Source organism: Sinohyriopsis cumingii, chromosome 7, assembly GCF_028554795.1.
Source record: "Sinohyriopsis cumingii isolate HCF-2022 chromosome 7, ASM2855479v2, whole genome shotgun sequence".
Classification (NCBI taxonomy): domain Eukaryota; kingdom Metazoa; phylum Mollusca; class Bivalvia; order Unionida; family Unionidae; genus Sinohyriopsis; species Sinohyriopsis cumingii.
Genome location: NC_142967.1, coordinates 13,751,945 through 13,778,121, shown reverse-complemented (window position 1 = coordinate 13,778,121; position 26,177 = coordinate 13,751,945). Strand labels below are relative to the sequence as shown.

The 26,177-nt window shown below is 36.2% G+C and overlaps 1 protein-coding gene across 1 annotated transcript in view; it reads right to left on the bottom strand.

Moving 5' to 3' along the window:
* Nucleotides 1–24,258, bottom strand: part of LOC149794757 (uncharacterized) — a 79,101-nt gene extending 54,843 nt beyond the window's left edge. The window contains exons 1-4 of the mRNA XM_089966231.1: nucleotides 21,408–24,258; nucleotides 11,214–11,974; nucleotides 5,933–6,154; nucleotides 5,283–5,484 (exon numbers count right to left, since the gene is read on the bottom strand). Of these exons, the coding sequence (XP_089822357.1) occupies nucleotides 5,283–5,484; nucleotides 5,933–6,154; nucleotides 11,214–11,974; nucleotides 21,408–24,258 (4,036 nt within the window). The remainder of the gene's footprint in view (nucleotides 1–5,282; nucleotides 5,485–5,932; nucleotides 6,155–11,213; nucleotides 11,975–21,407) is intronic.
* Between the last annotated feature and the right edge of the window lie 1,919 nt (nucleotides 24,259–26,177).

Here is a 26,177-nt window from a genome sequence, read left to right as displayed (position 1 = left end):
CTATAATGGCTAGTAAATTTCATGATTTTGGAACACCTCTTGGCTATAGTGGCTAGTAAATTTCTTGATTTTGGAACACCTCTTGGCTATAGTGGCTAGTAAATTTCTTGATTTTGGAACACCACTTGGCTATAGTGGCTAGTAAATTTCTTGATTTTGGAACACCTCTTGGCTATAGTGGCTAGTAAATTTCTTGATTTTGGAACACCTCTTGGCTATAATGGCTAGTAAATTTCTTGATTTTGGAACACCTCTTGGCTATAATGACTAGTAAAGTTCTTATTTTGGAACACCTCTTGGCTATAGTGGCTAGTAAATTTCTTGATTTTGGAACACCTCTTGGCTATAGTGGCTAGTAAATTTCTTGATTTTGGAACAACACTTGGCTTCTAAACATTTAAATAGCCATCCTCATAATATGGTATAACTGAATTCATGCTGCAAACGAATACACAATTTATCTTAGACAAGTACTAGTTACAACTTGGCAAGTGATAAATACCAAAGAAATGGTAACATATGTTTATTCACCCACCCTTCCAGCAGCTTGTACCCACCCCTGCCCCTACCAATTTTAAAAATGAAAAGTATCAAGAATATAAACAATACACAAAACACAGTCATTTCGTTCATCAATTTATAATTTCTAGAAGTTGGATGTTCTAGTCTGCCAGGAATCATTACATTGTCAAAATGGCATTATCCAGAACTTCTTTGAATAATTCACAATAGTTCCAGAATATCTTAGTCGAAATAATGAGCACATTGTGTTTCCACTGAATAGGCCAAAGAAAGGTTTTTGTCTCATATAATATCTAAGTACACCATCTGTAGACTTCCAACTGGAACACAAGAAATACAAATCACACCAAAATTAGGAATGAATCTGATTGCTCAGTTCTCTCCTCACCTTCTATTATGCCATATTTCCACAACATACCCCATGTGACAGATCTTACTACTGAATTTATGTTGAAATTGCCTATTCATGTGACCTAGCCCAACCAATGTGTTATTACTTAATTCTTCTAGAACCATCCAAACCCCATCAGCCAGTGAGAAATTAACCCAAAGTCATCATTAAGACTTATTATTAAGATCATTATTAGTAAGTGTCAACATGTATGTAAGCATCTATTTATAGATCCTATGTAATTTTACGCTCTTAATATTCCTATAACAGACCCTAGTCAGGCACAATCTAACAACAGATAATCTGTACAATTCACAGCCGTGAATAAAAATTACACAAATGAGATAAAATCATGTACTGGTGCCAGAAATAACAAATAATATTGATATATATAACTGGTTTTAAAAAATGTAATGGAGTGTTGCTCCTTAAGACTTTATTTTGTGCCAAGTTGTTCTTTTATGCGGATGTTTGCACGATGTGGTCTAGTTATCATTACTAATGAATATATGAATTCTAGTATAAAAAGCCTTCACTAAACCAAGGTTGGTTGGTTTGGTTTTGTGAAGTGTAATGCCATTTTTCAGCACATGAGGGGCTAAACATAGCAGTCTGTATATTTGGTGGCAGAAGAACCCAGGATGACACCCAGCATGAACCACCAACACACAGAACGCTACAGGCAAGCTTCCACACATACCCACATTTTATGCCAACAGTGGTGAGATGTGAGTGAAAAAAAAAAAGAAATATTTGCTTCACGAAATAGACTCAGTAGAGCCAAACACTGGAAGAAATTTCTTCTCTCAATAAAATAACTTCAAAGTAATTACTGTGACCAAGTTCCTCCATCTTAAGACTCAACACAACATTGGAAGTAACAAACATTACTTGAGACTTGGAAATCTTACTCAGAATTGACACTCAACACAACATTGGAAGTAACAAACATTACTTGAGACTTGGAAATCTTACTCAAAATTAACACTCAACACAACATTGGAAGTAACAAACAGTACTTGAGACTTGGAAATCTTACTCAAAATTGACACTCAACACAGCATTGGAAGTAACAAACATTACTTGAGACTTGGAAATTTTACTCAAAATTGACACTCAAACACAACATAGGAAGTAACAAACATTACTTGAGACTTGGAAATCTTACTCAAAATTAACACTCAACACAACATTGGAAGTAACAAACATTACTTGAGACTTGGAAATCTTAATCAAAATTGACACTCAACACAACATTGGAAGTAAAAAACGTTACTTGAGACTTGGAAATCTTACTCAAAATTGACACTCAACACAACACTGTAAGTAACAAACACTACCTGAGACTTGGAAATCTTACTCAAAATTGACACTCACACACAACATAGGAAGTAACAAACATTAATTGAGACTTGGAAATCTTACTCAAAATTAACACTCAACGCAACATTGGAAGTAACAAACATTACTTGAGACTTGGAAATCTTACTCAAAATTGACACTCAAACACAACATATGAAGTAACAAACATTACTTGAGACTTGGAAATCTTATTCAAAATTGACACTCAATACAACATTGGAAGTAACAAACATTACTGGAGACTTGGAAATCTTACTCAAAATTGACACTCAAACACAACATTGGAAGTAACAAACGTTACTTGAGACTTGGAAATCTTACTCAAAATTGACACTCAACACAACATTGGAAGTAACAAACATTACTTGCGACTTGGAAACCTTACTCAAAATTGACACTCAACACAACATTGGAAGTAACAAACATTACTTGAGACATGGAAATCTTACTCAAAATTGACACTCAACACAACATAGGAAGTAACAAACATTACCTGAGACTTGGAAATCTTACTGAAAATTAACACTCAACACAACATAAGAAGTAACAAACATTACTTGAGACTTGGAAATCTTACTCAAAACTGACACTCAACACAACATTGGAAGTAACAAACATTACTAAAGACTTGGAAATCTTACTCAAAATTGACATTCAACACAACACTGGAAGTAACAAACACTACTTGAGACTTGGAAACCTTACTCAAAATTAACACTCAACACAAAATTGGAAGTAAAAAACATTACTTAAGACTTGGAAATCTTACTCAAAATTAACACTCAACACAACATTGGAAGTAACAAACATTACTTAAGACATGGAAATCTTACTCAAAATTGACATTCAACACAACATTGGAAGTAACAAACATTACTTGAGACTTGGAAATCTTACTCAAAATTGACACTCAACACAACATTGGAAGTAACAAACATCACTAAAGAGTTAACTATTCTGACTTTGATGGGAGGGTTACAACTTTAACAGTTAGAAAAAGTTAATCCTGATTGGCTAAGCTAAACGACGGAGTGTGTTCCCAGATGAAATTCAAAATTTTAAGTAATCTCCCTCATGAAATGAACCAGTCTAATTTTCTGTGGGAAGCCAGAATTTAGCTCCGGGAAATAAAAACTATGTCTCATTAAGTTGTCCCAGGAACAGGGATCTGGAAGAATTTGAGAGACCCAGAACCAGAGAGAAAGAAAGTTGGCTGCAAGGAAAAAGCAAGTCTTGAAAAGGCACAAAGGAATCATCTCAATGACATATAATATGTTCATTAATGTAATTTGTAATTATTTGTTCAATTTATTTAATTTAATCCTTATGTTCAGAAGTTAATTGTGCATTGTCTTGAATCTTGCACCATTCATGTATTGTAAGAATTTCATACAATATTTCATTGACATGAATGTGTTCAGATTTGGTGGTTTGTATGCAAAAGAAATCATGTATTGTAGGAAATTCATGCATTACTTGATACAAATTTCGAGAAATAATTTATGTCTTAAATTATATGTATCATGTATGCTAAGAATTGTGTTTACTATGTCTATATCACTGAATTACTAATTAGCAAGTAATTTAGACAAAAGATGTGAAGTTGATTGATTTGTGTAGCTAAGTTGAGAATGTTCTTAACCATGGTAAATCAATGTGTGTTGAGCGACATTGTTCAACTAGTAATTTACAGCCCACAGGGCGATGTAATAGTTTATCTAAGAGGTCTAGTTATGTCATAGTTCCAGTTAGGAATGCAGTTAGCAACTTCAAGAAAGACATTAATTTCATGTTAATATGATTGTGTATCAGTTGTGTATTGACCATATTAGCTTAGTGCTGATGAATTACAATAAGATGATATCTGATATAACAAAATAGGGAATATTATTTGATCCCAGGAGAAGAAAAACCTCACAAATATTTAGGTTGCGTCTTATATTTATCTCAAAGGGAAAAAATAGCTCCATAGCTGTGCTGAACAGTGGGATGGAATGCCAAGTTATGGTTGACCTGAAGAGGATGGAGAGAGAATGAGAAGGAATGGAAATACGGTAATGCTGACCTATCACCAACAGTGATTTGAAAAGGACAGGAAAAAACCAGGTAATGTTGACATGCCGGCAATTTGAGTTCAATCATTCATTTAGTATGATGATGAAATTATTGGTGTATAAGAGAACTGCTAATTGCATTTTGCATACATTTTTGTAATTCTATTTTGAAGAGAAGGTGAATCATTCAAATGTTATGTTCCATTTCATTTTGTTTACGTAATTGATTAAAGTGTCATATTTTACATATGGGGGCTAATGTTGCATTCTATTCTATATCTCTGCCCAGATCTCTGTTATACCATCCAATAATTTCATATTTTATTTTATTGTTTGCTCAGTCCAGGCAATAACACCATGGTCAATCCACGCAATAACACCATGGTCAATCCATGCAATAACACCATGGTCAGTCCACGCAATAACACCATGGTCAATCCACGCAATAACACCATGGTCAATCCACGCAATAAAACCATGGTCAATCATCTCCTAGATAAAGATAACCAAAGCATCATAACAGGTGGAGGATCATATTATATCAACTCCATCACAATGACCTTGAAGAAAGGTCACAGAAACCCATATTTGGTTTACAAAACATTGATCTTAAGATACTCTCAAACAGCAACTTTGGTCTCATAAGGCTGTCGAAATAAGAATTTCAGCCAGGGCAATTTTTTTTAAAAAAGTTCAAAACACTCTGCAAAATAGGTCACAGTGTTCTCACCTTGGTGAACAACACATTTTCATCCCAAGATGCATCTACACTCTTGAGTTTGGTAGGATATGTAAAATGTCTGAGATTAATTGTCCAGCTGTAAAATTAAGAGTTTCATTCTCAACAGGTAAGACAGACAAACAGACAGTCACACAGACAGATGGGCACATGATGTATGGACCAAGTAAGGGTATTAAATATTACACACGCACAAAATTAACCATCTTATTACCTGTGACAAAGTCCTTGCATGCCATCTCCTTGTTAGGAGGTATGTCAGGCTGACTCTTTCTAGGTGACCTAAGGGGACTCTTCATTGGGGGCCCTTCAGGGATCAGCTGATGCATTCGGAGCTTCCGGCAATAAATAGATGCCACTTCTGGTTCAAGTGCAACAAGCAGCTGGTCAGGGAACTCGGGGGATACAAGGCCAGCCTGAAATGTTATAGCAGAATGTTAACATCAATAAATGGTAGTTAGTGTGAAATGTTTTCTCACATTTTTCTTGTGCAATAATCTCAAGTCTGGATAAGAAAAACAAATCTTGAATTTGTATAAGAAAAAAATCAAACATGTTACATATGTCATAAATCTTTTCAACCGATATAAGTTATTCTTCTTTTAAATACTTTACTATTTGAAAAGACGTGCTTGCATTTCCCGTCTACATTTCTCACGAAGTCGCATTTTACGTTGCCAAATAATTAAATGACTTTAAAGAACATGCAGTTTTAACTAATATGATCATAATGTGACTTGTATGAGAATCTTTATTTTTTACCTGAAGATTTTTTTTACCCTCTTTTTAAATTTGTTAATACTGCAAGTGAATGCACACGAGGTTAGGTTAAGTCGTTTTTGTTATATATATTTTATCTCTTACATCATAAGACGCTTGTCTCATGAACTGTTTTGCCTGTGCTTTCCATATTGCAGGGACGGTAAGCACCCAACGGATGTCCTCGTTAATTATTTTCATTCCCGATTGGTCACTAAGCTCCTCAAGCACGCGCTCTTTGAAGAATCGAAGCGCGTGCGAGAACACGGTCAATGCCGGAACCTGTCGTCCATTGCTGGCCGTAAGAAGAGTAGAACTGCACAGGTTCTGCAAGTAAATCCAAACGAAATTTTTACACAAAATTTTATACAAGAATCTATTACTAAATCGTGTTACAAATGAAGTCTAGTTGTCTTTATTGGGGCCCCAGTCTAAATAAATGTGCATATCACCATGAGGTACGACAGATGCGTTAGCGCCTCCTTCGTGTCGTAGATAGATGGGCAAGTCAAACGTTTATAGAGAGAGAGAGAGAGAGAGAGAGAGAGAGTGTGTGTGTGTGTGTGTGTGTTAGGAAAATCAAAACATTTGTTTGCAGACGATAAGGAGAAGACAATTTCATATATTCTGTTGAAATCATGACCTAATTTTAATATTTATACCTATATTTCAAACCGTCGACCACAATTCACCCCCATCCCCTGCATAAAATTTAATCTGCATGGTAACTCTGTAGTAGCTCCCTTTGTATAGTCATGTTATTGTTATTGTTGTTGTAGGGTTTAACGACATTTTTCAACACACGATAGTCTATACATGGCGGCCAGTATAAATGGTGGAGAAAGAACCGGGTAAACCCCCGAAAGAGCCACCGTCCCACGAGAAGCTACTGGAAAGCTTTCTCGCGTACCCACATTGGCCGAACGCGAGACTCGAACTCACGCAGGCAGAGCTGAGATGGCAATAATCTGTAACGGTGAGCGCTTTGGACCCTTGTACAGTCGTGACTAAGACACCTACTTATGGGGTCGAGATCAATGCCAGAAAACGCTATTTTTTAAAGTGAAGATTACTGCATATAGCCAGCTGGCTATTGCAAGTAAATGACAAACATTATAATATATAGAGATTGGATGCAGTCACATACAAAATGTATATATCTTGGCAAAAGAAAATATTTCTACTAAACTCGAATATAGTTCCCACACACGAGACTGTTTTATTCTTGCTTTTATACTGGGGAGAGTCTTCAAAGCAGATGACCCACGTACAGAAAAAAAAATCAATTTAGGCACGATTTCAAGAGCTACTTGTATACATTTGCTCTCTAACACCTGATTATTTGAGTCTGATCAATATAAATAAAGGTTGTTGTTGTTGTTGTTGTGGGGTTTAACGCCATTTTTCAGCACACGATAGGCCATATATGGCGGCCAGTATTAATGGTGGAGGAAGAACCCGGGAAAACCCAGGAAAGAACCACCGACCCACGAGAAGCTACTGGCATGCTTTCTCACATATCTACATTGGCTGAATCTGAGACTCGAACCGGCGCAGACAGAGGTGAGATGGCAGTGATCCGTAACGGCGAACGCTTTAGACCACTCGGCCACTCGGGGCCCCATAAATAAAGGTAGACATGGGGACACGTTGCGATCGCAGTTCCACTTACAGTTCACATAATCCAACATTAATGATTTAAGCTTGATATGGCGACCACCCACATATAAAGACCGCCTTTTATAGTTATTAAAAATACTCAGGTCAGTACAACGTAGTTATATATAAATACTTCCTGTTCATATAAACCACTTCTACATGGTTCCTGGTTTGTTTAAGCATCGAAATTGACTGAAAACTCAAATTTGGTGATGGTTTATAAATGAATCGAAAATTTAGATTATGTGAAGGAGAAAAAAAAAACATCATGCACTTTTGGGAAGGATCAAACGTTTCAGGTAAGAAATAATTTGAAGTCAAAGACCATGCCTGTGGTTCCAGATTAGATTGGCGAATTGTTGGTCTTCGCAAACTAAGCAGGAGTTCTAAACTTAAAAAAAAAACAACTTAATTTTCAAACGAGTATTCTGGTTGAAATAGACTTGTAGGACTGAAAGCATCTGTTTTCCTAGATGTATGTCATGAAGAAATGTAAAGAGACGTGCTAAGGTTAAATCTGCCACGTTGGATTAATTCTACGCGACCTACAAACGATGAAGATCATAAATTATAATAACATGATACTAAACACACAAAAAAATAAAAAAAAAAATAAAAAATGATGTCGTTAAATCTCCTGGCAACAAGCAATCAATAATAATGAAAAGAAAATGGGAAAGATGGCCATGTTTATAAAATAACAAATGTAAAGTGCCATTAGGTGAACAGTGTTGACGTACACAATAATGTTACACAGTAATGATTTTGTAAATTCTTTACCCATCCAATATGGACGTTAGCTTGAAAGTTGTCAAACATGCTATTAACCTATTCTATTATGTGGAGCAGAAATGTTGCATATTTAACCCGAAAAATATATAATTTCACAACATATATGTCATTATGCTGATAACTTCAATATAAACATATGTTGTAAAAAAAAAAAACTACACGTTAAGTTCTGGAAGCGTATACCGAGAATCCGTAAGAAGAGTGTACAATTTTTTATATTCTCTGAACTTGCCTTTACATTCTGATACTGTCAAATTATTGTTGAAATATTGATACTGAGCGAATGTTCCTATTCTGCATGATGCATATGAATATTCAAAGAAGCTCAGTAATAATAATAATAATAATAATAATAATAACTGTATAAAGGTACTGATCAGTACGTAAATCAATACTCATTAAAAGTCCATACTTATTAAGACATAACTCAAATTAACTTAGAACTTATTACTCATCAAAATATAAATCAATAATCATCTAAATATAAATCAATAATCATCTAGATATAAATCAATAATCATCTAAATATAAATCAATAATCATCTAGATATAAATCAATAATCATCTAAATATAATCAATAATCATTTAGATATAAATAAATAATCATCTAAATATAAAGCAATAATCATCTAGATATAGATCAATAATCATCTAAATATAAATCAATAATCATCTAAATATAAATCAAAAATCATTTAGATATAAATAAAAAATCATCTAAATATAAATCAATAATCATCTAGATATAAATCAATAATCATCTAAAAATAAATCAATAATCATCTAGATATAAATCAATAATCATCTAAAATAAAACAGTCATCTAAATATAAATCAATAATCATCTAGATATAGATCAATAATCATCTAAATATAAATCAATAATCATCTAAACATAAATCAATAATCATCTAAATATAAATCAATAATCATTTAGATATAAATAAATAATCATCTAAATATAAATCAATAATCATCTAAATATAAATCAATAATCATCTAGATATAAATCAATAATCATCTAAATATAAATCAATAATCATCTAGATATAGATCAATAATCATTTAAATATAAATCAATAATCATCTAGATATAAATCAATAATCATCTAGATATAGATCAATAATCATCTAAATATAAAACAATACTCATCCAGATATAAATCAATACTCGTCAAAATATCAATCAATACTCATTAAAGTATAATCAATACTCATCTAGAAATAAATCAATACTCATTAGTAGCAAGAGTCATACATCTTGGTATGCAAAATAGTAAACTCTCAAATATAAATGTGTGTGTGTGTGTGTGTGTGTGTGTGTGTGTGAAAAGTATTCAATGCTGGTAAATAATCCTTAATTGCAGTGAACAACACATTATCTCTTAGTTTAATCTATTTTCAGTAATATGACTGACATTTACATTGTTTATTCTGATATTTTTGTACATGTATATAGCATACTTGTACTTTGTCCAGTGAATACTTCTCTACTAAGCTGGGAATAGAGTAGTGTACTTTCCTGATACAGACAGTATTGCATCTGTTACTTTCTTTTCTTTCCAACAAGATTGTCTTATGCTATTTGAGATTAGTGTTGTCACTCAGTGGCGTAGAAATCGTCCAAGTAACCATTACAACTGCTTCTACGCCACTGAACTTGTCTCTTACTTGCTAACAATATTGTTTCATGTTGCCCCTTTGTTAGCCTGAACTTGTAAATAAAAACTGGCTTATCTCGTATAACGGTCTTGGTATGCGAGCTTTGTCACCTCACAACAATTAATTAGAAACCATAACATAACAATACCCACCCAGATACAGGCCTGAATTGAATGAGGGAGAAATTATGTGACCTTGCATACATGTCACATTCTGTATTCACTTATCCATTAGTGCTCGCCAATAATTAGTTTTATTTTTATATCGGATCCTGGGAGATGAATTCGAGACAAATACGCCTAGTATCGTAGGGATCGAATAAATTTAACAGAACAGAATAGTTTTGGAAAAGACTTGCACCAAAGCAAAACATACATCTAAAAAAATAGAGCAGACTTCATGATCAAGCAAATTTGGTAATTATGATCTTGGTAACTTAAATTAATCTTTTACCCCATTCGCTGATGCAATTCATTGCTGTGATACCAATACCAATATGGCCATTTTATCAATGCGTACATATTTTAATTCGATGGCGAAGGGGTGAATGAAAGGACGGAAGAGTGGAAGGAAGAATTTCAAGGGCAAGTCTTCTATATTGGAATATAAATAACAACTTTAATTAGAATTTTCGACCAATCCTAATACATTCTTTTAGCCATAGAATAAAAAACAGTCTAATTGTTTGGTTACAGCGATATTTGTATATGAATACTCACAAATGTCATAGATTACCAGTATGTGAAAAAATTTAACCACGTGATGAAAGGGTACTCATGACATCGTGTAATCTACAAAACGCTACAGTACCCGGCATCGGTCTCTTTTGCGATAACCAATGCAAAACGCAACCAAAAAAGATGGACAGACATACGGATAAACAGGCAGACAGACAGAAGGACTGGCTAACTGACGACAGTCGGATTGGGAGATAGGAAAAGCAGTGTTGTGCCAATGAAGTTACTGGAGTCACAAAAAATAGACTTCTTACTTACTCAGAGCTGAAAGCTATATTTGCAGTTTACTATAGGTCTATGATGCAGAAATCTATTGTACGAAAAGTTCTTCTTTCATACACAGTGACCTTTAGCTTTGACCTTTTCACCCCAAAATCAGTACGTTTCCTCCTTACCCCCAAGTACCAGCCATATACAAAGTTTCGTAAAGGTAAATTGTGTAAAACCGAAGTTACTGTGTGGAAATGAGAAAAGTTGCTGACAGACGTAGGACCCCTTACATTTTGTATTCCAAAAAAAACCTTCTTATACTTACAGCATTGTAGTGAAGCATCATCTTAAACTTCTCAAAATACAGCCAATTTGTTGCTTCATCGGGGTCAAGGTCGTGAAAGAAATCTCTTGCAGCATAGCCAAAGGAGTGAAACTTCTCGTCTGGAGTCAAGAGAAGGGTGGTAAGGGTCTTCTGGTTGATGACTCCTGGGTCGCCGCCCTCCCATTTCCTCATCATGTAAATGCTGTCTGGGTCCCGCGTGAAACTGAAAGCGTAGCCACTGTAAGTGGTACCGAAATCTATGGCAACCACCACAAAATGTCCTCCAGCTGTTCGCAATGTTCCTGCATTTTCACTATGTGTCCTGACATGTACGTCACTTGTATGGATCACGTTGTCAAGTGTATTCAAAGCACTGTGTATGTCAGAATAACTGTATGCAGATGCATTTGGCATAGCGTCCTCTTGATTTTTCAGCTGCTCTATCCTCTCTCCAATCTCTGCCTCACCAAATTCATCCGATCCTTTGCCACCACAGAATTCAGCATGGGTAGCTTTAACGTATGGATCTCCCTGCAGGTCAGATTGAATGGATCTGGGACTAAGTTCTTCGGTATGGTGCGAGTTCTGAGAACTACTGGAAGAGCTCGACTGTCTCCTCCTGCGTGCCGTTCTGGAAGACTTATCAGTTGAAGAGACCGAAGAATTCGACAACGAGACATCTTTACCACAATTTACTTGCTTGAGAAGCTGTTTCTCGTCGTGAAGTTCACTTCGGAGCTTATCTGGTAGCTTTTCACTAACTGAAAATGAGAAAGTATTATATACTACGCAGCTGATTTGCAACTTAATAACTGTAATGTATATTTTGTTTGTGTTGTGTTCTTAACCTTTGTCCATGACTTAAAATGTTCTGGAAAATAACTTTTGACCCACATCCTAGTCATAGTATTAAGTCCTAGATTTTTATACAAAGTTGAGATAAACAAAATTAATTCATTCCTATCTTAAGATTAGTCTAAGGAATCATTACTGCTGTCTTCAGAAATAATTTGAACGGAATAATTTATTTAAACATTATTCATTGGAATTGCAAAGTACTCATTGACACTTAGGACTCAATCACTATTTTGGAATATTGTGAATTCATTCAAAGACATTCTGGATTATATCTGTGCAATACATCACGACTGTCGACTCATCAAACCTATCCCAGAATACTATAAAGATCAGCACATTCACATTGGAATTTATGTGAAACACTATACAATTAGAATTGTGATAGAACCTTCAGGATTATTTAGGATACAATACTGTAAGTTCCTTTTAAATTTCACTTGTGACTTAGGGAAATAAGTTTATTTGTTGATTTCAGTAAACTTATTGGTTTTGCTTCTTTCTGTTACTTTATTTCAGACCACGTAGTTACCACGTAATTTAAATATATTTACTTGTGTATGACTGCTATTTATCCGTCCAAGCCGGTTTGTGCAACCCATGAGGATCACTTGCAGGTATATCTTAGTCTGGGATTCCTAAGTGCATCTATTGTGACAATAAATATTTGGCTGGGGATCAATCAATTAACTGCTTACACCCATTCACTCTTAATTTATATACTTTTTAATTTAATTCTTCTCGTTATTCCTTTGATGTCTTTTTTCTATACATTTTTGTTCTATAACATTGCATTTCACTCAAATATCTTTGCGATATAGCGGAACTGCGGTGGCTTAATTGTTATTATTAGCGCTTGGACTTGTTACCAGAAGGGCCGCGGGTTCTATTCCTGCCAAGAACATGCCGGATCGAGTATGTACAATTCTCATTTCCACGACATAACCTTTACAGTATTGATGTGCTGGTAAAGGAACCAACCGATTTCCACCCCTGTAAAACAAACCATCAGTCCCTCGAATGGACTGACACTCTACTGGCCAAACAGAACTCGAGATAAAACCAATTTTTAAGTGCTGAATGTTGAAACAATCTCTGACATTCTTTAGCAATAACGATATGTTCAAATTAGCTGCTATGGTGCACATATTGGACATCAGACTGGCAAAATATTTCAGTTGGGACAAGTATACATCAAAAGAAATTGTTTGTTAAAAACCCATGTCATAATAATCATCCATTCGGGGGGAGGAGGTGAGAACAAGATTGTTAAGACATCGTGGCAGCCATATTGGATGCACGACTGGTTGTTTAAAAAAATCCTCGTTGAGTAAGCCATCTATTTGGTATGAGCAGAGAAAGCAAAATTTTCAAGATAGTCACCATGGTGACCATATTGAGGGATAGTAATTTTTATTTAGGACCAAACTAGACATCATAATAATTCTTCTTTCAAACCCCTTGTAAATACGACTTTCCATTTAAGATTTCAATATGGTCACATACTGGACATCAGATTGGCACCATTTTATTTTTGGGTCCGCAAAACATTATGAGAAGTCTGCTGATACCAGAAGTAGTGAAGCTAGCCATTGTGGAAACCATATTAGACATCAAATCGGCGCTAGTTTCAATTAGGACCAAATATATATAAGAAGTCATTTAGTGAAAATCGCATGTGGATACAACTATTTATTCAGGAGGAGACTCGATCACAATTACAAGATTTTCAATATGCTGGAGTGGCAGCCATACCGGATGTCGAATCAGAACAATTCTTTATTTAAGATCAACTAGACATCAGACGTCTTTTGGTTAAAACCTCATGTTGATACTACTATCTAATTGGGAGGAGTAGCAAAAAAAAAAAAAAAGATTTGTAAGAATTCCTTTGTGTGGCAGTCCTACCGGATGCCAGGTCGGCACCATTTTCATTTAAGACCAACTGGACATTATAAGACGATTTTTTTAATAATGAAAAGCACATGTCAGTATCACTTTTTGTTCAACCGAAGTTGCGATAACAAGGTTTTCAAGCTGGCAACAATGACGCTATATTTGGACCATTCGTATCTAGAGTCAATTAGCCTTTATTAGAAGTCTATACGTGAAAACCTTGAGCAAACATAACCATCCATATAGGGTGAGTAGCGATAACAAGATTTTCAATATGGTCGCTGTAGCGGCTATACTGGACCCTCAGCTTGGCACCATTTTCACTTAAAACCACATAGACATCATAAGTCTTTCTGTGAAAACATCGTCTTGGTATGACCACATATTCAAGAGGACTAGCATTAACAAGATTTTCAAATGAACCGCTGTGGTGGTCATCTTGGATGTCCGATCAAAAACATTTAGAACAAACTCAACCGTGGAATGAATGTGTTTGTAAAGTTTCATGACAATCCTCCAAGTAGTTTAGGAAGAGTAGCGACTTTTAAAAAAAATTGTGCTAACAGACGGACGGACGACTGACGATAGACGGGGTCGAAAGACAATTCCATAAGAACTTGTGGTCTATGACCAGTAGAGACGTAAAAAAGCATGGCTCTGCTTGGTCCAGTCTAATACAAGACTTACACTCAAGTATTGAAAATTTGTGGAAACAATCTGCATTATGCGCCAGTGCTGACTAGTCTGAGAAGGAGCTTGCTTTTTGACATTACGTTACATTAATAGAAGAAACTCGCAATTCGTGCTTTCTGAAGTTTTCGAATGTCACGTGTCCCTGTGGTTAAAATGATTTTGTCAACATGTAATACAGTTAAGAGAAAGGGAAATGGTTATTAAATCAAGACTTCATTAGTGCAACATACACATCGAAGCATAAATTCCTGCCTCCACCCCACCTCTCTCTCTCTCTCCCTCTCTCTCTCTCTCTCTCTTAGTAGTAATATTTCCTTAGGAACAAGAAATATGTTTGACCAAACAACATACTAGGAGTCTCTATCAGCGACACCCGATCCTCGTAAACAAAATTAACTCTTGACATGATAAGACTAATCAAGAAGCACGACCCTCTTAACCCAGAATCAAACGCACCCCTCGTTTACAGACCACTCTATTGTTTTACTTTTATGTCCTATCGTCTGTCAGTGATATTTATTAGTGTGAGATAAAACTGCTACATGAAACATAATATTGCATCTTCCCTACCGTATGTACTCGTTTATAAAAAGAAACCAACTGCAAACTGCACCGACCCAGACCTGCTGGCGCATAATGCGCAGGCAAATCTGGGTCGGTGCAGGTGTTTTTTTTTTTAGTAATCAGTTGAACAAACAACACAGACCCTGACCTGTGGGCGCGTCATGCAACGAAAGATCAGGATCTTTGTTGTTTGCAGTAAAAGTTCACTTACAAGCGAGTACATACGATGGCAGTTCATTGGTATGATAACCAAACATGTTCTCTCTTGACACCATTCACTTTCACCTTTTCGTTTTCTTTCTTTTTTTCTTTCTTCTTTACTTACTTATTCCTCTTTTTCTTCAATAGCGTATTCTATTGTGTATTATATCATTTGTTTTTGGTATTTATTAGTACCAGAGAAACTAAAAGAATGAGCATTTAACCATGACAGAATAATTGTTGTTGGTTTTTCCCAGAGACAGTGTTGCTAACTTTGAACAAGTGCTCCTAAATTATAAATTTTGTTTAATAATATAGAGATCTTCGAGAAATGAGAATGAAAAAAAAGGAAGAAATATTGCTAGTTTTTCATTTATGAGATAAACATGAGAGAAAGGTCGTTAAGATAGGATAAAATTGTAATATTCAGCATAGAGTTTTGACTTGTTTATTCCTTTTCTTTATTTGTCTTTCTTTCTTAGATATCATTCTTTTACGTCAAGTTATTACAGAATTTACGTTATGCGTAGAAAACCACACCGAAACGTTGTAAACTCATTTTAAAGGATAGTTTGATAGGTGGGGAATTCAAATCAGTACTGACTAACTACTAACTCATCCCATACGTGATATTGGCTTTGTCGCACATTAATTTTGTCATCAGGTCAGCAAGTTCATCACACGTATGCCGAGTTCATCTACCAGCCTGATCCTTAAAAATACCGACATTAGAATGTCTTCACGAATTCCAAGATCCCCAATTATGCAGATTGTCTAAAAGAAGGCGTCTTGCAAATTGGCACAACCAGAGAAAATGCACGTATTTTGTCATATTTCTGCGATGGCACGATCTCTTTGTTTTTCTTTTATTTAGTTTTGAATACTTCGTTTAACTCATCCTTTGTGGCAGTTCCTGAAAAGGATGGGCACGCCACAGGATCGCCACACATATGCCGATTACTATAGAGGAGGATTACTGCCATAATTCTCTCTCTCTCTCTCTCTCTCTCTCTCTCTCTCTCTCTCTCTCTCTCTCTATATATATATATATATATATATATATATATATATATATATATATATATATATATATATATATATATATATATTGTATTCATATATTTTGCATTTTCTGTGTATGTAGGATGTAGATTCTGGATTGCTTTCCAGTATTTATAACTGAATTTGTTAAGTGTGTTATTGCAATGCCGAAAGTTTGTGTTTTCATATTCCATGTAAGATATTTTTTATTACATACATTAAAAATCTGAACTCTAAATTTTCTCTATCCAAATGACCGAGTTTATTTTATAATACACTCTCAAGTATCGATACCAGTAAAATGTCCACATATTGAAGCTGGTCAGGTATAATACGTATTCTAAAGGTACAAGAGACAGTTTGTCTGCACATATTTAATGTTGCATACACCTGCCTAATATAAAAATTCATTAAAAAGGTGAGGTCAAAAAGGTCCATATTTTTGGATAGGTGTAATGAAGCAAAACATAAGAATATCGTTCACTTGACCTGAAAAGTCAAGTGGAAATTCGTAGAATAAAAAGTTGATGCACCCCACTTCCAAATTTATACATGCATTTTTCATGTCCGAGGGTCATCTTGTGAACACGTGATGCTCACGGTGCAAACACAAGCCGTTTCCCTTGGTGATAAATTTTGAAAAACATCGTGTACTTAATAGCTTGATGGAATTCAAAATAGTTGTCATCCATGCAGTTTTTGAGATATTCTATTTGCCTTGAACTAACGTGTCTACTGGGGGGCCCCGAGTGGCCGAGTGGTCTAAAGAGGTTTCTCCGTTACGGATCACTGCCCTCTCACCTCTGTCTGCGCCGGTTCGAGTCTCAGATTCAGCCAGTGTGGGTATGTGAGAAAGCTTGCCAGTAGCTTCTCGTGGGTCGGTGGTTCTTTCCAGGGTTTTCCCGGGGTCTTCCTCCACCATTAATACTGGCCGCCATGCATAGCCTATCGTGTGCTGAAAAATGGCGTTAAACCCCACAACAACAACAACGTGTCTACTGCTCTAAATGGTTGCAAGTGGCAAGCTCTGCTTCCTAGCCGACTATTGGCATTTCAGTAGCTACATACTGTGCTGTCAGTGGGAAGTGGACATGCCTCACATCATTTTCAAGAACAATTGCCCGAAACATCTAGTTCGCAAATATATCCATATCTTTAATTATTACGCAATAGTTCAAACAGTTACACCATAGCCTTAATTTAAGAAATTTTCAATTTCCGAAACATTCCCTTGCAACCTAATCATGGACGACTGCACTACAAATCCAACCTAACGTGTCTCGACAGCAACGTTACATTTGCTGAATAATGATACAATATAAATGATTCCTTCTTCCAGAGTACTGTTTTTGTTGGTGTCGTTTTTGGTTTTTAATGAATGCTCCTTATAGAAACGAAGAATGGTGAATAAACGACACTTTCACCTTCACCCTTCATTAGTAGTTACATCATAATCTCTAAATTTTCTAATTCATGTTATTTTTTTTATTTTTTTTAAGTCGTTGTTTTGGACGATCAAAACTTTTCAGATGCTCAAAGTGATAAATCTATCTGTCTCTCTCTCTCTCTCTCTCTCATTTTTACAAAGTGCAGCCTTTCGATTTAAATATGAATGAAACCAGGGGCAAATATTAGCAAGTTAGACCATTGCTGAAATGAATGGTCAGCAGAACAAGAATACTGACAAAATGCATTTGACGCATGGGTTGGTCAGAAACGAACGATTTTATTTCTATAAGCTTGTGATAGCCTTGTCAAATAGCCATTTAACTTCATGTACCCACACATATTATAAACCATTCATTTCAAACCAAACAATTCGTCGAATTCCTGTGGGACTTATTACTTTAAAATCTTTACAAAATAATATCATGCAATAGATTTTTTTTTTAATTGAAAAATATTTATAAGAGATGTTTAATTGGTTGATGAGAATAAATGACCACGTATTAATGGTCATATAGTTTTCATTCTTTGTTCACAGCTATTTTTAAAAAAATGACGTCATAAGGTCTGACTCAGTAATACTATAATCATAATTAATCTAGACACCATACTTAAATAAAACTTATAAACGTTTTATATTTAGCAAGACATTTATTTTCAAAGTGAATTTTATAAAATATTTTTTAACGAAGTTTCAACAGGCAAATTTAACTCGAGACAAATTAATTTACAAACTACTGTTTCAGCGAGGAATCGTCTCGGTCCTAATTGTTTCACAAAACCATAAAAAAAACTGAACTAATTGCATTGGTGTTGCTGTTGGAGACAGGTAAATTGAACTGAAAACAACTGCTAGCCAAAACAATTTTATTTTATCCTTGCGGTTGACATGAAATGCATCAACCAACATAAACTTAATATAATAAAATTACAAAATATTCAGTTATATAATTAGCTTCACGGACTTTGGAGGTAAGCCCACAATTCTGAGCATATGAGAGAGAGAGAGAGAGAGAGAGAGAGAGAGAGAGTTGGCGAAAAACATATACCCCTCTTAAACAAATTTGCAAAACCAACAACTTATGAAATAAGTTTGGTGAATTTCCAACCGATAATTTAGAATATATTTCCAGAAAGACAGACGGACGGACAGAACGAGGAAATCGTTTAATCCCTAGACACTGAAGCATGGTCTAGATTATGCTATACATGTATGGTTATGCCAGTCTCCATTTCTAAAGCATATCCGATTTTTTGGAAAAAAATGCAAAAGTGCTACTTTGGAACTTCTTACGGTTGGCATATGTTCTCTTTTTCCAGGACATGTTGTCCTTTTCGGTTCTTAAATCTATATAGATAAATAATACACATACATCCACTCTCCCTAGTGTCCTTTTTAAAGTTTAAATATCTTAACCCAAACCCTAAACTTCTAAGATCCTGTGTATTTTTACCGTTATGCTGATAAACATATGTAATCAAATGAAATGAGAGAATGCAATGAGAAGATTTAGAAATGGAACAACGCAACGTTGAAGTACTACTGAAATTACTCTTAGATATCACTCATATCAAATTTAAAAATAAATAGTAGTAGATGTAAAGATGCTATCTGCAATGTACAGCCTGCACACATAAGAACATGCAAAACAGAATATTCTGACTAGATTGTGTATCATATACCAACATAAAATACATGCATACAATGTTGGCGATAATCCCCTAAGAGAGAGAGAGAGAGAGAGAGAGAGAGAGAGAGAGAGAAGCAGCAGCAACATAATAACCATTGCGAAGTTAATTGATAATCAGGTCAAACACACTGTCTTATAAATTTCTTTTGCTTCAACATTTCCGAATTTTTCTTTAAATAAATAGTGTCAATAATATGTATTTGATATTTACCCCGTCTGAGGTTAGAACTTACATGAAGGTTACTGGAACTATGTGTATGTTACTAGTCATTTGGTATGCGTTTCGGGTGGGTGGGTGTTTTGTTTTTGTTTGTTTTTATTTTTAACGTAGCTTAATAATTTAGGTCACATCGTTAAAATGTCTGCAGTGTGACAGTTTATTGTGATGTCTAGCACTGGGGCATCATCCCGCAGACATGTAACATTATGTCCCACCCAGTCACATTATCCTGACACTAGGCAGACCAGTCTTAGCACCAGCCTCTTAATGCTGAGCGCCAAGAAAGGCAGATGCTAGTACCATCTTTAGTTTTTGGTCGGCCGGGGTTTGAACCAACGACCTCCCGCATCCGAGGCGGACACTGTAACCACTTTGGTCACCGGAGCGGTCTATTAATTTCGTGCCTGGTTAAGTATTCATTAAAGTGCATAAAAAACGAATACATTCAACATCATCTCGGCTATAAATAGACCAGTTTTTTACATAAATGAAAAATGTAGCTCACTAGATGCTACTACGTGCACAATTATTACACGAGATACCACTTCCCCCACACACACACCAACGATATCTTGTGAACGGAAGGGTGCAGTGTGCTAACAATGTGCAGAAACGCTCAAGGAAAAACGCTTCAAATGGATTTAAACACTAACACTAGTGTTCAAACGAACAAAATCATATTCAGTGACGACTAATTCACAGGCTCACATGCATACGGACAGATAGATTCCACAGTGTGCAATATAACATACATACATACATTCATACATACATACATACATACATACATACATACATACATACGTACGTACGTACGTGCGTGCGTGCGTGCGTGCGTACATACATACATACATACAGATAGACAGACATAAGTACGTAGGTATATATGTACGTACGTACGTGCATGCCATTACATACATACATACAGACAGACAGACAGACACATATACGGGAAAACAGATGTTGGCATAGAGACAGCATGACAATGTGACTGACATAATGACAATTTTGCTCACTCGATAAACTGACATTTACGAATAATATATGAGATACCATTTCACACACCAAACATATCTAGTGCATAAAGGTTACATTATATTAAACATGTACATAAACGTTAATGGCTCACTCCAGCATGCTCACGAGAAAAACGCGTGAAGTGAATTCAAACATAAAAATAAAATTGGGCTTGAAAGCTCCTAAACGAGGTATGCTTAACGAACTTTTTTTTAATTAAACCTATATGTGGTCGGGAACTTTCTGTTCATGACCAATCAACTTATTTATCGATACATGGCTATATTGTTTAGTCAGTTGACAGACAACAAAAAAAAATAAAGAACGAAAGAAATCAAACTGATAAATATCGAGACAGCCATAGAGAGACAAATCAGATGCAAAGACGAACGAACGAATGAACGATAGATATATAGATAGATAGATAGATAAAAATTAATTGTAGATAGAAGATAGATATATAGATAGAAATATATAGAAATGGATTGTGGATAGATAGATAGATAGATAGATAGATAGATAGATAGATAGATAGATATTAATTATACTGACTTTGAAATGAACACTTACCATTACCATCTGTGCTTTTCGGAAATAAATTACTCGTGGAATCGTTCTGCAACTTTTCATCTTGGTTGTTCTCACTCAAGAAAACCGGTCCATTATACGTAATCTGTCTTGGCGTGTCTTGACTCATTTTAGAAGATGTTTTTTCTTGTTTATGGCTAGATAGATTGCCATTTTTCGAACCTGAAGAAGTTGAAGGGGAAGAGGAGTTAAAGGAGGAGGTTGATGAGGTTGAATGATCAGATTCACAGGGGTCACTAACTCGGGCTATTTCTCTGCTAATGTCACTGCTAGATGGTGACTCCGGGCGAATAAAGGTGGATTGGGTTACAACGTCTGCCATGTCCCCGCATGAAATCTCAGTTTCTATACTAATGTTCCGGTCATCTGTTTCATTAACGGCCCCCGTTCCGTGATTATCGTTCTCGTCCATTGTTTTGAATTTAACTTTCCCTTCGTTGGCTTGCCCCGTTCTGGATCCTTCACTCTCTGAATGACTTGTTTCTGATGCGCTGGTGTCAGTGTCAGATGTGTTTTCGTTTGCCTCATTTAAATGGTCCTTTTCAATACTGGTTGCAGATTGAGATTTTTCTTGTCCTACTTTACATTCTCTGTGGTCCTCTTCAAAACTTGCTTCAGAATCGAACTGAAGTTTCCTCTTTTCACCCATACAGTGGTCGTCATCGAAAGTAGTTGCTGGTGAAGATTTCAGTTTTTCTTGTTCTAATCCATCAGCATCACTACTAGGGAAAACCCCAGATATAAATGTTTTTCTGACACCTCCTAATTGGTGACTAATGTCGCTTTTAATGGTTTCTCTTTCAGACATAGGATGTACGCACCTGGGAAGCTCCCATGCTTTCTTTCTATAATGCCCACCATTTACAGCATCCATCTTTCCATTACCTGCCTTTTCGGTGTTTGCATGTCCTAGATTGTGCTTTTCGTAAGCCTTTTCGCTGGAATTTGCGCGGTCCATTATTAGCGACGACCCGTCAGAACTCTTAGAACTGCTAGAAGAACTGGAAGAATTCGAAAATGTTGATGACCTCCCGGGTCTGGTAGTATTATCGTTTGTTATTGCTCTATAATAGCCCCCTGCCTGTGCTATCTGGACTGCTGTGCCCCCAGATGGCATCTGCTCATTGTTAGACTCGATGGTATAAGCTGGTGACAGGCACGCTGCGTCATCAACACAAGATTCCTGTAAACTATCTAATGTAGCGTCATCCAAAAATGGCGGCTTCTCGTGGAATGGTACGGTGGTATAATCGTAGCCTTGAATATGGTGTCTATCACTTTCGACTGTGATGCAATTTCCTTTGTCGTCAGGCATGTCATATGTACTAGGTCCGATATTTTGCGCCGAATTTTCAAATTTGTGTCTCCGCTGCAATATAGGCCCTTCATTAGATTCACGGTGCATAGCTTCTCTTGGTGTCAACGTTGCCTTTCCTATATGAACTATGCTTAAGCTTGGCTCTGGAATCTCTCTTACCATCAACGGTATCTCGGAATTCATGCGCATGTTAACAGTATCAGTGTCCATGTCGTCCGTTTTAAATTTGATTTCATCAGTTCCAGCAGTGACCAAAGCGTGCATTTTGAAAGTCTTTGTATCTGTCCCGAAATCTGGTGCATCGTACCTTGCGTCCCAAAATGTAATTGCATTGTCATCAGGAGCCTGGATTCCCACTGAAATACATGAATGCCGAGTAGGGTCGTAGGATTTTCTCTTATCTTTTTGTTTCCTTTTCTGAACAAGGTCAATATCACTTTTGCTTATAAGGGCCACAGATTCTAAGTTTTTCTTTTCCATTGCAGGGACATTGCCCTTGTAAGAATCCGAACCTTTTCTTCCATCAGAACTGTTTCCTCTGGCACCCTCTGTAGAAACATTGCTAGCAGATCTACTTACAAAATCATGAGGGTTCAAATACTGGTCGATGGGTGTTATTCCTATCTTCGTGGGCGTCAATTTGATATTGCTCTCTGACGTTGATGCAGATGACGCTGACGATGTCGACGTTATAGAAGAATTTTTCATCCTTTTTCTCGATTCAACTTTTATATCTGATTCTGCGATTGGTGCGCTTCGACTGGTATTAATTTGGGTCTTGCTTATAGACATATTCTTTCGTTCCTCGCCCCCTTTAAGAGAGAATTGTTTTCTGTTCCCATTAGCAATGCCATTTATCCTATCAGAGCTTCTGTCTGATAGTACACTATTGGAATTTACACTTTTTGGTACCAACCCATACTTCAATAGATACTCGTCAATAGGAACACTGTCTCTGTTTATCCTAGTGACACTCCCGTTGCCTTTTGATGACAAAGATGACGAAGAAGAAGAAGATGATGATGATGATGATGATTTTGAGTCTTTCCTCTTCTCTTTCGAATATATAGTTTGCTGACTTTCCACATTTGGTTGAATTTGCTCGTCATGTGATTCATCTGTAGACACAGCCCTTTCATTATCAACTTTTTTTTCTGGTACGGTAGAATCACTAACTTCTTCAGTCACACTCAAACGTATGTCATCTTTAGATGGGGATTTTCTGGAAAGGCGATGTGAAAAGACTTTCAAAAATCTTGGCTGCCTTCTTTTCAGGCTCGACGTGGACTCCACATTTTCAGGCATGCTTCGGGTAGTACCCAGTTGGGACCAATCTGGTTGATTTTTCATCAACACTGTGCCTATGGGATCCAGACTTACGACATTTGACGTTAGCTTCGGACTCGTATTACGGCCATCGCCCAGAAATGACTGTCGGCTGAAACGCAACCAATCCAAAGTTATTTCTTCCTCAGAAAGTTTCCGGTACTTTCCTTGAGGAAGCCTCTCTTGCATCGTCATAGAACGTTGTACAAGCCGGTATTTTTTACTGGTGGACATATTTAATTTGTGTGACTGCCCTGATGTCGCCTTTTGTTTTCTTATTTTAATGCTGCTGCCGCTCTAATTTTCAAAGCGTAAACTGCGATGCCGTTGAAAGTCAGCGGTGTCGTCGCCGTCCACGATATACACATATATTTTATTGCTGCAATAAGCAAAAAGGATTTAAGTATGCATGCGCGACCGGAAGCAATATACATATATATGATCAGTCGGTCCAGAATGATCAACGCTTTTTAGCATCCGCACAGAATTACATCTCTCACTTTCCACGGTGTTGAGTTACAAAATGTTTCAAAATTTTTCAAAATACTTTTGTCCATATTCAAATACACCATGTATACCAGCTGTATAGCAGTTGTGGAATTTTTTTCCCCCATTCATAAAAAATATCGCTATCGTCAGAAGTTAGATACCCATTGCTTTATATCCCACTAGTGAGGTACATCTAGTTGCTTCAAGTGGTACGGATTGGAACAGTATGGTAATAGTCTCCTTAATGAGTGATATATCCCAACATGTCTCGTTAAGCTGTTTCACTGTCATTTATTTTTCCAGGCACAAGTGAATGGTTTGGAATGAAATCAGTTGGCAGATAACACCCTACGGATAGGGTTGTGACGCTAGCCCGTTCATTAACTGCTGCTATTTCGGTACATATTAAGTTCTTCTCCTCGCGTATCTGAATTTCCTCAAACATGGTACATTTAATCTTAATTCAAAAACATTACATCATTACCAGCCGCAATCACATGGCACTGTAGGCAAGAAAATTCACATCCACAATTTCAACTGCCGAACGAATTTAAAAGGGAGAAGAAACGGAGTTCTCGCTACGCCCAAATTTGTGGGTAAATAACACATGCTAACAGTTAGAAATACCATATGGTCACATTATGCCGACTCTGGTGCGGGAAACAGGTTGCAGTTAGGGAGAGTGTGACCGTGTGACTGCAAGCATTATATGATACGGGGACATTTCGAACGAGGGTTAGAACTGAGGCTAAAAAAAGTCATGAGGCTCTATAAGAGAGCCCTAGGTATTTGGGATTTCCACATTAGAGCAACAGCACATGCCATTATTTAAGAAAATAAAAACAACAACTGGCAAATATTATAAGAGACTATATATAATTGATTTAAACAACATTAAGGCAACATTATTATGCCATTATTTTAATTAAAAAAATGGAAAGGTGAATAAAATAGCAAATGATGAAAATATAATCAACATGATGAAAATTGCATATCTTTCAGCACAAGAAACTCGGTATATGTTGAAAAGGCTACGTTGATGAGATGGAGATAGTGAAGTACTAATGCATCATACCGCCTGTGCTCGCATAGAAGTCGAGTCAAACCGCAAACAACGAAGATCCAGATCTGACGCACTATAATGAGCCTGAAGACCAGGGTGTATCCTGTTTGTTCTACTGATTACTCTAAACAAACTGCACAGGCCCAGATCTTTCGGCACATTATGCACGGGCAGATCTGAGTTTGTGAGGTTTGCGGTTGGACTAGTATTATAAGCGAGTAAAACAGTACATATCTACAATTCTAATTCCGTATTCTCGAAACATTTTGAACAGGAAATTCAAGTTGAAAATCAATGCACGAAATCTTCGACTCTCATGACCTCTAATATAAATTAAGCTAGAATCGTCCGATTTTCGTTATCTTCACATCTTTTGCCACTGCTGCATGGAATACTAAAGGTGATTGACATGAAAATATGCAAAGTATCATTGTTGATGGGGTGTAAACTTTTGTTTTTTCATCGTATTCTAAAAGTGTCAAGAATTACAGGGACTTATCTTGCTGAAAGCGATACAAAAAGCTGATGGGGATGAAATTGGTCCAATTTACTGCAC